Source organism: Pygocentrus nattereri, chromosome 21 (assembly GCF_015220715.1).
Source record: "Pygocentrus nattereri isolate fPygNat1 chromosome 21, fPygNat1.pri, whole genome shotgun sequence".
NCBI classification, from domain to species: Eukaryota; Metazoa; Chordata; class Actinopteri; order Characiformes; family Serrasalmidae; genus Pygocentrus; species Pygocentrus nattereri.
In genome coordinates, this window is record NC_051231.1 from 35,893,996 (window position 1) to 35,908,022 (window position 14,027).

The 14,027-nt window shown below is 46.0% G+C and overlaps 1 protein-coding gene across 1 annotated transcript; it reads right to left on the reverse strand.

Moving 5' to 3' along the window:
• Positions 1–1,722: 1,722 nt before the first annotated feature.
• Positions 1,723–13,015, reverse strand: LOC108415872 (G-protein coupled receptor 61-like). Its single transcript, XM_017688920.2, has 2 exons — positions 12,565–13,015; positions 1,723–4,052 (listed from the first exon to the last, which is right to left on the reverse strand). Exon 2 carries the CDS (start codon positions 3,846–3,848, stop codon positions 2,403–2,405), a length of 1,446 nt encoding a protein of 481 aa, XP_017544409.2. The 5' UTR covers positions 3,849–4,052; positions 12,565–13,015; the 3' UTR covers positions 1,723–2,402.
• Between the last annotated feature and the right edge of the window lie 1,012 nt (positions 13,016–14,027).

Genomic DNA, 14,027 nt, shown 5'->3' on the forward strand with positions numbered 1-14,027 from the left:
TGTGTGTGTGTGTGTGTAAAATAAACAAAAATACTAAATATATACACTGCAGAGATAGAGAGAGTGAGACAGAGACAGAGAAAGAGAGATGGTGGGAGGTGGGGGGGTGTGTGGGGGGTGTATTTAGACTCCAGAAATAAACTCCTCCTCTGCCTGTGAAATGTCGCTGCTGATGGTTTCCATGGTAACGGAGATTCCAGAGCCACCGGAGTGTGTAGACACAAGAGAGGGGGCTACACACTGCGCATTCCATCTACTCCACACACTCCACATGCCACACACTCCATCCACACTGCAGATGCAGTACAGTCCACATACTCTATACACACTCCACAGTCTGTACACTCCATCCACACTGCACACTCCATCCACACTGCAGATGCAGTACAGTCCACAACCACCATACACTCCACACATTCATACACTCCACACACTGCACACCCCATCCACACTGCACACTCAGTACAGTCCACATATTCTATACACACTCCACAGTAGGTACACTCCATCCACACTGCACACTCCATCCACACTGCAGACGCAGTACAGGCCACTACCACCATACACTCCACACACTGCACACCCCATCCACACTGCACACTCAGTACAGGCCACATACTCTATACACACTCCACACTCTGTACACTGCTTTCACACTGCACACTCCGTACACTCCACAATCCTTACTCCTTACACTGCACACTCTGCACAACTTCGAACCATCCAAAAACACTGTATAATGTAGGCGAACAGACACCTGGATTCTCAGCGCTGCTCAGTTTCTCAGAGTGACATCAGCAGTGTGACAGCATCTGTGTACTTCATTACTGTACTTTAGTACATTTTTCATTTCACTGTATTTCACAGTAACACACCCTATGTTTACTCTCTACTCTCTGCAGATACGGTAAATAAAACTATATATTTATTTTTTAAGTGACAAAATTTATCCATTTTCACAAATGGAGCAAGCCAATCACAGTGCAACATTCACTAAACGCCTCCCCTAAATACAGTGTGTGTGTGAGTGTGTGTGTCATTGTGTGTGTCTGTGTGTATGTGAGTGTGTGTGTGGTGTGGTGTGTGTGTGTCATTGTGTGTGTGTCTTTGTGTAAGTGAGTGTGGTGTGGTGTGTGTGTGAGTGTGTGTGTCATTGTGTGTGTCTGTGTGTATGTGAGTGTGTGTGTGGTGTGGTGTGTGTGTGAGTGTGTGTGTCATTGTGTGTGTCTGTGTGTATGTGAGTGTGTGTGTGGTGTGGTGTGTGTGTGAGTTGGTGTGTCATTGTGTGTGTCTGTGTGTATGTGAGTGTGTGTGTGGTGTGGTGTGTGTGTGTCATTGTGTGTGTCTGTGTGTATGTGAGTGTGTGTGTGGTGTGTGTGAGTGTGTGTGTCATTGTGTGTGTCTGTGTGTATGTGAGTGTGTGTGTGGTGTGGTGTGTGTGTGAGTGTGTGTGTCATTGTGTGTGTCTGTGTGTATGTGAGTGTGTGTGGTGTGTGTGTGTCATTGTGTGTGTCTGTGTGTATGTGAGTGTGTGTGTTGTGTGTGTGTCATTGTGTGTCTGTGTGTATGTGAGTGTGTGTGTGGTGTGGTGTGTGTGTGAGTGGGAATGTCATTGTGTGTGTCTGTGTGTATGTGAGTGTGTGTGTGGTGTGGTGTGTGTGTGAGTGTGTGTGTCTGTGTGTATGTAAGGATGGTGATGTACATAGAGGGATCTGTTACACTTTTATTGTAACTTTTATAAAAGAATGACTTTTTTATTATTAATCAGCACCAAACAACACACACTATCCCTACAGGCCAGAGTGTGTAACACACACGCTCTGCTCTCTGTAAACTTTATAACAAATTGACTTCTGTGCTTTGTTTAATGGCGCCCTCTACCTGCCATCACAAGCACACATTGTTAACATAATTAATTAAAATCATGTTTATACAAATACAGAATTAAATACAGCTCACATTTACAGAACGCTACTCAAACTACTCTCAAATTACAATCGAAAATACGAAAATTACAGAAAGTCCAGACAAAATGTAACCTGAACTGAACTTCAGTGAACGTGTCCTAATCTCTGTCTGCTTTAACACACCGAAGCCCACCAACTGCTCACTGAACTACTAACGGGAACTAATCAAAACTAACAGCAGCTCAGATAAAACAAACAATTCTAAAGTAATAAAAGTGACAGAATTTATGGTTCAGAGCCTCCATGCAGGCCTGAATTTTTCAGAAAGAGAAGTTAATTGTAGAAGGCTTAGAACATGTCAACCAATTAAAGCGATAGTTTGGCTGGAAAATAAATTCTTGTAAATTCCTGCAGTGGAGGAACTGGGGAACTATATTACTTTAATTTGAGAGTGTAATTAAAAACTGAAGTGGACCATTGGAATGGAGTCCAGTCCTAGCTGTCTGGAATGATGAGGTTGTTCTTAATCTGATGCTGCTCCAGAAACTCCGAGGTCTCTTCTGCGATCTGTCCTGGAATGCGGAAGTCGATGGGTATAGGCTGGGACCGGGGCAGTGGTGGAGGGGGTCTGAGGGGGGCAGACTTGGGACTGGAGACATTCTGGGAGTCTGGATTCTCCAGGTTGCAGCCGGTGCCCTGCAGGAACTGCATAAAGTTTTCCTGTATGGATCCATCACGGCTGGGCAGGTGCTCCTGCTCATCCCCCGCTGGCGGGCGGAACAGGAACGGGAGGTGCTTACTGAGCTCCTGCCGGATCTGCCGGTTCAGGCAGCCATAGAAGAATGGGTTGGAAGTGAAGCACAGGTATCCAATCCAGGTGACCACGTCCTCTAGGGGTGCCAGAGAGGCAGGCTGCAGGGATGCTAGCGCCGAGTACAGGTGGAAGGAGAAATATGGCAGCCAGCAGAACAGGAACTGTCCACCCATAGCTGCCAAAATGGCGGCTGCTTTGCCCCCTCCAAATGGGCGCTGAGGGGTCCCACAGGCACCGGTGCCTGTCCCGGTTGTGGAATCTGATCTAGACCCAGAGCCGGAGCTTGTTACCATGGTGGAGCGGCTGCTGAGAGATTCAGAGCGCCGGCGCCTCAAGGTTTCGGTCCAGGTTGGCATCGGGCCATGCTGCATGGCTGCCACCCGTGCCACCTTAAACATGCTGCAGTACACCACCAAAATCAGTAACAGGGGGCACAGAAAGTATACCAAGGCAAACAGAACCATAAATGCCACCCGGTTGGCTCCGCCCCCACTCCAGTGCAGAGAGCATCGTCTGTGTGTGTGTGCAGGAGGGTGTGAGGCAGGGATGGTAACCCCACCCCCATCGACCCCACTCACTCCAGGTTCAAGCATGTGGCCCCGCCCTCCCTGCAGCACCCAGGCCAGCAAGGGCAGCACAGACATTAACAGCGCTTTCATCCAGATGCCACCAAGAACCCCGCCCACCAGGCCCAGGGTCATGCGGACTTCATAGCGCATGGGGTGAAGTACGTAGTAGTAGCGTTCCACGTTGATGGCGCAGATGGATAAAATAGCGGCGCTGACCAGGCATACGCTCAGGAACAGGTAACTACGGCACAAAACCTCGGATCCCAGGAAGGTCCGGCTAGAACCAGACATTACTCCCATCATGCCCAGTGGCATCAGCACCAGCGCTGCCAACAGGTCCACCAGGCACAGATGGAACACGAACACAAACTTTCTCAGCTGCGGAGTTCTGGCTATAACCAGCATGACTGCTGTGTTTCCTGCCACAGCCAGCACATCCATGAGTAGCATGGCCAGCAGCGCAAGGGACTGGGACATGGTGCCCCCTTCAGGCACCCCTGAGAGAGACTGATTGGCCAGCCACGAGGGCATTTGAGAGGAGTTCCTCTGTGGATCCATAGAGGAACAGGAGGAGCTGGGAAGGTGGAGATGATATCACTCACAGGACCATCTCCCATTCTCCAGAGACACAGAGAGACGAGAGTCACTGCATCACAAGAAATAATAACATTGCAGATTTGCAGGTTCATAGCAGTCTCTTCATCTTAATCATCATCATCATCATCATCATCATCATCATCAGCCTGGTACTGCCAGCATTTCCTGAAGAGAGAAGAAAGAACAGCCAGTCAGACTGTGGCCACTAGAACCAAACAAATGTTTGGTTTCAATTAAGTCACAAGAAACTACCTGCCAACAGTGTATTTTACAACAACTGAATTCCTTTAATCCCAAATGCATCTATACAGACTTTAGAAATTTCTGATCTGCAGAGATGCAGCCATAAATCAATGAACTACTCCAGTCTAGTCTTGTCTGTCTAGGCACCTGTAAATCCATCTGTTTATAAACATGCTTGTGTGACTTTGTCCCTATCTATCTCATTGCATCACAGCAGTTTAAAAAAAGTGTAGGAATATGGTGAGAACTCCAATATAAAGAATAAAATGTATGAGTCTGAAATGTCCATATTCACATTTTGATTGCGTGTGGCCCACCTTAACCAGACTGTAAACACGCTTTGCAATTTTGTGGTCTAAAGTCAAGTTTAGACAGAATTGTGTGGGCTACAGTCAGTTCAGGCAGGATTTTGTGGGCTACAGTCGGTTCAGGGAGAATTTTATGGGTTACAGTCGGTTCAGGCAGAATTTTGTGGGTTAAAGTCGGGTCAGGGAGAATTTTGTGGGCTACAGTCGGTTCAGGGAGAATTTTGTGGGCTACAGTCAGTTCAGACAGAATTTTGTGGGTTACAGTCAGTTCAGACAGAATTTTGTGGGTTACAGTCAGTTCAGGCAGAATTTTGTGGTAACAATCGGTTCAGGCAGAATTTTGTGGGCTACAGTCGGTTCAGGGAGAATTTTGTGGGCTATCGTCGGTTCAGGGAGAATTTTGGGGGCTACCGTCGGTTCAGGGAGAAATTTGTGGTCTACAGTCGGTTCAGGCAAAATATTGTAGGCTACAGTCGATTGAGGCAGAATTTTGTGGGCTACAGTCGGTTCAGACATAATTTTTTGGGGCTACAGATGATTCAGACAGAATTTTGTGGGCTGCACTCATTTCAGGCAGAATTCTGCGGGCTACAGTCAGTTCAGGGACAATTTTGTGGGTTACAGTCGGTTCATGTAGAATTTTGTGGGCTATAGTCAGATCAAGCAGAATTTTGTAGGCTACAGTCGGATTAGGCAGAATTTTGTGGCCTACAGTCGTTTCCGGGAGAATTTTGTGGGTTACAGTCGGTTCAGGCAGAATGTTGTGGGTTATTGTCTGTTCAGGGAGAATTTTGGGGGCTACAGTCGGTTCAGGGAGAATTTTGAGGGCTATCATTGGTTCAGGGAGAATTTTGAGGTCTACAGTCGGTTCAGGCAAAATTTTGTGGGCTACAGTCGGTTCAGGCAGAATATTGTGGGCTACAGTCGGTTCAGGCAGAATTTTGTGGGGTACAGTCATATCCGGGAGAATTTTGTGGGCTACAGTCGGTTCAGGGAGAATTTTGTGGGCTATCCTCGGTTCAGGGAAAATTTTGGGGGCTACAGTCGGTTCAGGGAGAAATTTGTGGGCTACAGTCAGTTCAGGCAGAATTTTGTGGGCTATAATCGGTTCAGGGAGAATTTTGTGGGCTATCCTCGGTTCAGGGAGAATTTTGGGGGCTACCGTCGGTTCAGGGAGAAATTTGTGGTCTACAGTCGTTTCAGGCAAAATATTGTAGGCTACAGTCGGTAGAAGCAGAATTTTGTGGGCTACATTCGGTTCAGACATAATTTTTTGGGGCTACAGAAGATTCAGACAGAATTTTGTGGGCTGCACTCATTTCAGGCAGAATTCTGTGGGCTACAGTCGGTTCAGGGACAATTTTGTGGGTTACAGTCGGTTCAGGCAGAATTTTGTGGGTTACTGTCGGTTCATGTAGAATTTTGTGGGCTATAGTCAGATCAGGCAGAATTTTGTAGGCTACAGTCGGATTAGGCAGAATTTTGTGGGCTACAGTCGTTTCCGGGATAATTTTGTGGGCTACAGTCGGTTCAGGCAGAATTCTGTGGGCTACAGTTGGTTCAGGGACAATTTTGTGGGTTACAGTCGGTTCAGGCAGAATTTTGTGGGTTACAGTCGGTTCATGTAGAATTTTGTGGGCTATAGTCAGATCAAGCAGAATTTTGTAGGCTACAGTCGGATTAGGCAGAATTTTGTGGCCTACAGTCGTTTCCGGGAGAATTTTGTGGGCTACAGTCGGTTCAGGCAGAATTTTGTGGGTTATCGTCTGTTCAGGGAGAATTTTGGGGGCTACAGTCGGTTCAGGGAGAATTTTGAGGGCTACCATTGGTTCAGGGAGAATTTTGAGGTTTACAGTCGGTTCAGGCAAAATTTTGTGGGCTACAGTCGGTTCAGGCAGAATACTGTGGGCTACAGTCAGTTCAGCCAGAATTTTGTGGGGTACAGTCGGTTCAGGCAGAATTTTGTGGGCTACAGTTGGTTCAGGCAGAATTTTGTGGGTTAAAGTCGGTTCAGGCAGAATTTTGTGTGCTACAGTCGGTTCAGGGAGAAATTTGCCGGCTACAGTCAGTTCAGGTGGAATTTTGTGGGCTACAGTCGGTTCAGGCAGAATTTTGTGGGCTATAGTCAGATCAGGCAGAATTTTGTAGGCTACAGTCGGATTAGGCAGAATTTTGTGGGCTACAGTTGGTTCAGGCAGAATTCTGTGGGCTACAGTCGGTTCAGGGACAATTTTGTGGGTTACAGTCGGTTCAGGCAGAATTTTGTGGGTTACTGTCGGTTCATGTAGAATTTTGTGGGCTATAGTCAGATCAGGCAGAATTTTGTAGGCTACAGTCGGATTAGGCAGAATTTTGTGGGCTACAGTTGGTTCAGGCAGAATTCTGTGGGCTACAGTTGGTTCAGGGACAATTTTGTGGGTTACAGTCGGTTCAGGCAGAATTTTGTGGGTTACAGTCGGTTCATGTAGAATTTTGTGGGCTATAGTCAGATCAAGCAGAATTTTGTAGGCTACAGTCGGATTAGGCAGAATTTTGTGGCCTACAGTCGTTTCCGGGAGAATTTTGTGGGCTGCAGTCGGTTCAGGCAGAATTTTGTGGGTTATCGTCTGTTCAGGGAGAATTTTGGGGGCTACAGTCGGTTCAGGGAGAATTCTGAGGGCTACCATTGGTTCAGGGAGAATTTTGAGGTTTACAGTCGGTTCAGGCAAAATTTTGTGGGCTACAGTCGGTTCAGGCAGAATATTGTGGGCTACAGTCGGTTCAGGCAGAATTTTGTGGGCTACAGTTGGTTCAGGCAGAATTTTGTGGGTTAAAGTCGGTTCAGGCAGAATTTTGTGTGCTACAGTCGGTTCAGGGAGAAATTTGTGGGCTACAGTCGGTTCAGGCAGAATTTTGTGGGCTACAGTTGGTTCAGATGGAATTTTGTGGGCTACAGTCAGTTCAGATCAAATTTTGTGGCCTACAGTCAGTTCAGATAGAATTTTGTGGACTACAGGAACTTCAGACAGAATTTTGTGGGGTACAGTCGGTTCAGGCAGAATTTTGTGGGCTACAGTTGGTTCAGGCAGAATTTTGTGGGTTAAAGTCAGTTCAGGCATAATTTTGTGGGCTACAGTCGGTTCAGGCAGAATTTTGTGGGTTAAAGTCAGTTCAGGCATAATTTTGTGGGCTACAGTCGGTTCAGGGAGAAATTTGTGGGCTACAGTCAGTTCAGGTGGAATTTTGTGGGCTACAGTCGGTTCAGGCAGAATTTTGTGGGCTACAGTCGGTTCAGGCAGAATTTTGTGGGCTACAGTTGGTTCAGACGGAATTTTGTGGGCTTCAGTCAGTTCAGATAGAATTTTGTGGACTACAGACAGTTCAGACAGAATTTTGTGGGCTACAGGCGGTTCAGATGGAATTTTGTGGGCTACAGACAGTTCAGACAGAATTTTGTGGGCTAGAGTCGGTTCAGGCAGAATTTTGTGGGCTACAGTCGGTTCGGGGAGAATTTTGAGGGTTACAGTCGGTTCAGGCAGAATTTTGTGGGCTACAGTCGGTTCAGGGAGAAATTTGTGGGCTACAGTCGGTTCAGGCAGAATTTTGTGGGCTACAGTTGGTTCAGATGGAATTTTGTGGGCTACAGTCAGTTCAGATCAAATTTTGTGGCCTACAGTCAGTTCAGATAGAATTTTGTGGACTACAGGAACTTCAGACAGAATTTTGTGGGGTACAGTCGGTTCAGGCAGAATTTTGTGGGCTACAGTTGGTTCACGCAGAATTTTGTGGGTTAAAGTCGGTTCAGGCATAATTTTGTGGGCTACAGTCGGTTCAGGGAGAAATTTGTGGGCTACAGTCAGTTCAGGTGGAATTTTGTGGGCTACAGTAATTTCAGACAGACGTTTGTGGGCTACAGTCGGTTCAGGCAGAATTTTGTGGGCTACAGTCGGTTCAGGCAGAATTTTGTGGGCTACAGTTGGTTCAGACGGAATTTTGTGGGCTTCAGTCAGTTCAGATAGAATTTTGTGGACTACAGACAGTTCAGACAGAATTTTGTGGGCTACAGGCGGTTCAGATGGAATTTTGTGGGCTACAGACAGTTCAGACAGAATTTTGTGGGCTAGAGTCGGTTCAGGCAGAATTTTGTGGGCTACAGTCGGTTCGGGAGAATTTTGAGGGTTACAGTCGGTTCAGGCAGAATTTTGTGGGCTACAGTCGGTTTAGGCAGAATTTTGTGGGCTACAGTGAAAGCTAGATCCGTACTGAGAGATCTTCGTGCTTCAAGTACGGCTCGACTTGACCCACCATCTTGCAGATCACAAGGAAAACATGCCTCCAGACTGTTCTCTGTCCTGGCACCAAGGTGGTGGAATGAACTTCCCCTAAGTGTTCGAACAGCAGAATCACTTGCTGTCTTTAAACAACGCCTGAAGACCCATCTCTTTTCACTACACTTATCTAATCACTAACACTGTCTATTAAAGATCTTCACCTCTTTTTGTTCACTGTATTTTATTACAAACTTTTTTTCAGCAGGTTTAGTGTTGTGTAGACTCTGTGTTGAGTTGTAGGTATTTTTCTATTTGTTGTATTTGTTTTAGGTCTCAATGCAGTTTGTGGGCTACAGTCGGTTCAGGCAGAATTTTGTGGGCTACAGTCAGTTCAGGGAGAATTTTGTGGGCTACAGTCAGTTCAGGCAGAATTTTGTGGGCTACAGTTGGTTCAGGCAGAATTTTGTGGGTTAAAGTCGGTTCAGGCATAATTTTGTGGGCTACAGTCGGTTCAGGGAGAAATTTGTGGGCTACAGTCAGTTCAGGTGGAATTTTGTGGGCTACAGTAATTTCAGACAGAAGTTTGTGGGCTACAGTCGGTTCAGGCAGAATTTTGTGGGCTACAGTCGGTTCAGACGGAATTTTGTGGGCTTCAGTCAGTTCAGATAGAATTTTGTGGACTACAGACAGTTCAGACAGAATTTTGTGGGCTACAGGTGGTTCAGATGGAATTTTGTGGGCTACAGACAGTTCAGACAGAATTTTGTGGGCTAGAGTCAGTTCAGGCAGAATTTTGTGGGCTACAGTCGGTTCGGGGAGAATTTTGAGGGCTACAGTTGGTTCAGACGGAATTTTGTGGGCTTCAGTCAGTTCAGATAGAATTTTGTGGACTACAGACAGTTCAGACAGACTTTTGTGGGCTACAGGCGGTTCAGATGGAATTTTGTGGGCTAGAGTCAGTTCAGGCAGAATTTTGTGGGCTACAGTCGGTTCGGGGAGAATTTTGAGGGTTACAGTCGGTTCAGGCAGAATTTTGTGGGCTACAGTCGGTTTAGGCAGAATTTTGTGGGTTAAAGTCGGTTCAGGCAGAATTTTGTGGGGTACAGTCGGTTCAGGCAGAATTTTGTGGGCTACAGTTGGTTCATGCAGAATTTTGTGGGTTAAAGTCGGTTCAGGCATAATTTTGTGGGCTACAGTCGGTTCAGGGAGAAATTTGTGGGCTACAGTCGGTTCAGGCAGAATTTTGTGGGCTACAGTCGGTTCAGGCAGAATTTTGTGGGCTTCAGTCAGTTCAGATAGAATTTTGTGGACTACAGACAGTTCAGACAGAATTTTGTGGGCTACAGGCGGTTCAGATGGAATTTTGTGGGCTACAGACAGTTCAGACAGAATTTTGTGGGCTAGAGTCGGTTCAGGCAGAATTGTGTGGGCTACAGTCGGTTCGGGGAGAATTTTGAGGGTTACAGTCGATTCAGGCAGAATTTTGTGGGCTACAGTCGGTTTAGGCAGAATTTTGTGGGCTACAGTGAAAGCTAGATCCGTACTGAGAGACCTTCGTGCTTCAAGTACGGCTCGACTTGACCCACCATCTTGCAGATCACAAGGAAAACATGCCTCCAGACTGTTCTCTGTCCTGGCACCAAGGTGGTGGAATGAACTTCCCCTAAGTGTTCGAACAGCAGAATCACTTGCTGTCTTTAAACGACGCCTGAAGACCCATCTCTTTTCACTACACTTATCTAATCACTAACACTGTCTATTAAAGATCTTCACCTCTTTTTGTTCACTGTATTTTATTACAAACTTTATTTCAGCAGGTTTAGTGTTGTGTAGACTCTGTGTTGAGTTGTAGGTATTTTTCTATTTGTTGTATTTGTTTTAGGTCTCAATGCAGTTTGTGGGCTACAGTCGGTTCAGGCAGAATTTTGTGGGCTACAGTCAGTTCAGGGAGAATTTTGTGGGCTACAGTCAGTTCAGGCAGAATTTTGTGGGCTACAGTTGGTTCAGATGGAATTTTGTTGGCTATATTCGGTTCAGGCAGAATTTTGTGGGCTACAGTCGGTTCTGGCAGAATTTTGTGGGCTACAGTCGGTTCAGACAAAATTTTGTGGGCTACTGTCGGTTCAGGCAGAATTTTGTGGGCTACAGTTGGTTCAGACGGAATTTTGTGGGCTACAGTCAGTTCTGGCAGATTTCTGTGGGCTACAGTCGGTTCAGACAAAATTTTGTGGGCTACCATCGGTTCAGACAGAATTTTGTGGGGTACAGTTGGTTCTGATGGAATTTTGTGGGCTACAGTCGATTCAGGCAGAATTTTGTGGGCTACAGTCGGTTAAGGGAGAATTTTTTTGGCTACAGTCAGTTCAGACAAAATTTTGTGGGCTACAGTCGTTTCTGGCAGAATTCTGTGGGCTACAGTCGGTTCAGACAAAATTTTGTGGGCTACCTTCGGTTCAGACAGAATTTTTTTGGCTACAGTCGGTTCAGACAGAATTTTGTTGGGCTACAGTCGGTTCAGGCAGAATTTTGTGGGATACAGTTAGTTCAGACGAAATTTTGTGGGCTACAGTCGTTTCTGGCAGAATTCTGTGGGCTACAGTCGGTTCAGACAAAATTTTGTGGGCTACCTTCGGTTCAGACAGAATTTTTTTGGCTACAGTCTGTTCAGACAGAATTTTGTTGGGCTACAGTCGGTTCAGGCAGAATTTTGTGGGCTACAGTTGGTTAAGATGGAATTTTGTGGGCTACAGTCGGTTCTGGGAGAATTCTGTGGGCTACAGTCGGTTCAGACAAAATTCTGTGGGCTATCATCGGTTCAGAGAGAATTTTGTGGGGTACAGTCGGGTCAGGCAGAATTTTGTGGGGTACAGTCGGTTCAGGCAGAATTTTGTGGGCTACATTCGGTTCAGGGAGAATTTTGTAGGCTACAGTCGGTTCAGGGATAATTTTGTGGGCTACAGTCGGTTTAGGGAGAATTTTGTGGGCTACATTCGGTTTAGGGAGAATTTTGTGGGGCTACAGTCGTTTCAGACAGAATTTTGTTGGGCTACAGTCGGTTCAGACAGAATTTTGTTGGGCTACAGTTGGTTCAGACAGAATTTTGTGGGCTACAGTCGGTTCAGATGTAATTTTGTAGGCTACAGTCGGTTCAGGCAGAATTTTGTGGGCTACAATTGGTTCATTCAGAATTTTGTGGGCTACAATCGGTTTAGATGTAATTTTGTGGGCTACAGTCGGTTCAAGCAGAATTTTGTGGGCTGCAATTGGTTCATTCAGAATTTTGTGGGATACATTCGGATTCAGATGGAATTTTGTGGGGTTACACGTGGTTCAGGCAGAATTTTGTGGCATTAAGTTGTCAAAGCTTTTGTCTAAGCTATTAGAGTAAGGATTAGGTTAATGGAATTAGGATTAAAGTAGATGGGTTCAGGGTTCAGGTATCAGGGTTAGGTTTCAGGATTTAGGAGTTGCCATTTACAAATCAAGAATATGCGTTTAATGATTACATTCAGGGTTAGGGTTAGAGAGTTATGGTTTAATATATGTTTATATTTTATGCTGTATTATACATGTTTAGTGTTAGGGTTTGGTTTTTGGGATTAAGACCAGGGATCGGGGCTAAACTGTAACAATGCAAATGGTATAAATTTCACTGTGCTCACAAAATCTTTATTCATACTATTCGACTGTAAAACATGTATATCATAAAACTCCCATATGATCAGAAACACGCGTGTGCAATACTTTCCTGCCCGTTTACCCCTCCCCCCTCCCTCGTTACAGCAGTGATGCTGATTCTCAGAGTGAGTTTGTACACAACACACACACACATGCACACACACACACACACACACACACACAAACACACACACGTACCTGCTGTCTGATGATCCTTGTTAGCCAGTGATCTCAGCACATCACCATCACCATCATCATCATCATCGTTTTCATCTTCAGAGGCAGTCAGCATTGAAGCGGCACCGAGGCTCTCTCTGCTTCTCTGATTGTCTCTCTCTCTCTCTCTCTCTCTCTGTCTCTCTCTCTCTCCGTCTCTGATTGTCTCTCTCACTCTCTTTCTCTCTCTCTCTCTCTCTCTCTGTTTCTCTGATTCTCTTTCACTCTCTGTTTCTCTGATTCTCTCTCTCTCTCTCTCTCTCTCTGATTCTCTCTCTCTCTCTCTCTCTGATTCTCTCTCTCTCTCTGATTCTCTCTCTCTCTCTCTCTGGAGGTTCTCCTCACTGATAATGCTGGTGAGTGTTTAGGATGGAGGAGAGTTGAACCCGAACATTTTGTCCTGACACACACACATGCAGTGACTGCAGTGAGAGAGAGGGACAGAAAGAGAGGGGGAGAGAGAGAGGGAGAGAGAGAGGGAGGGACCCTGATTTCTCTGGGTCCTAGTGCCTGGCATGTGTGTTCAAATAATTATTTTTCTAATATTTTTTCCTATTTGAGGCGTGTGTAGGGTTATGTTATGTTGGGGCGGGGCCGGGGTGGGGCTAGGGCGGGGCCGGGGTGGAGCTAGGGCGGGGCCGGGGTGGGGGTGGGGTGGGGCCGTCTGTTGCCACCTGTTTCAGTCCACGAGTGAGGATTTTACAGATCCGTAAGAAAACCTTCATATTATCCAGTAATAGTTATGTGTATTTTGCGCTCCAGCAGGTTAGCATCAGCGCTGCACCTTCATATGGACTGTATTCATAATTCTAGGCTTAGGGTTTCACCACTGTTAGCTTGGCACTAGCACGGCATATTCTAGCATTAGCATTAGCATCACTATAATCTAATAAACAGACTCTCGTATAGTGAAGGTTTCTGCATTAAGGATGTGCCATAGTTTGTAATTATATGAATCAAATGCTATGTAATCAGCAAAACTGAGTGGATCCAGTAACTCAACACAGCAGGATAGTGAGACGGGAATCTCCAACACAACACCATCAAAATTTCCTTTCCGAGTCTAAAACATACTGTAGACGAAGCAGGTAGTGAGAATTTTGTGGGCTACAGTCGGTTCAGATGGAATTTTGTGGGCCACAGTCGGTTTAGATGGAATTCTGTGGGCTACAGTCAGTTCAGGCAGAATTTTGTGGGCTACAGTCAGTTCAGGCAGAATTTTGTGGGCTACAGTCGGTTCAGGAAAAATGTAGTGGGCTACAGTCAGTTCAGGCAGGATTTTGTGGGCTACAGTCGGTTCAGGCAGAATTTTGTGGGCTACAGTCGGTTCAGTCAGAATTTTGTGGAGCTACAGTCAGTTCAGATAGAATAATGTGGACTGCAGTCGGTTCAGACAGAATTATGTGGACTACAGTTGGTTCAGACTGAATTTTGTGGGCTACAGT

Coding starts and splice junctions, on each gene's coding strand:
- LOC108415872 (XM_017688920.2), bottom strand. CDS start 3,848: ATGGATCCACAGAGGAACTCCTCTCAAATGCCCTCGTGGCTGGCCAAT.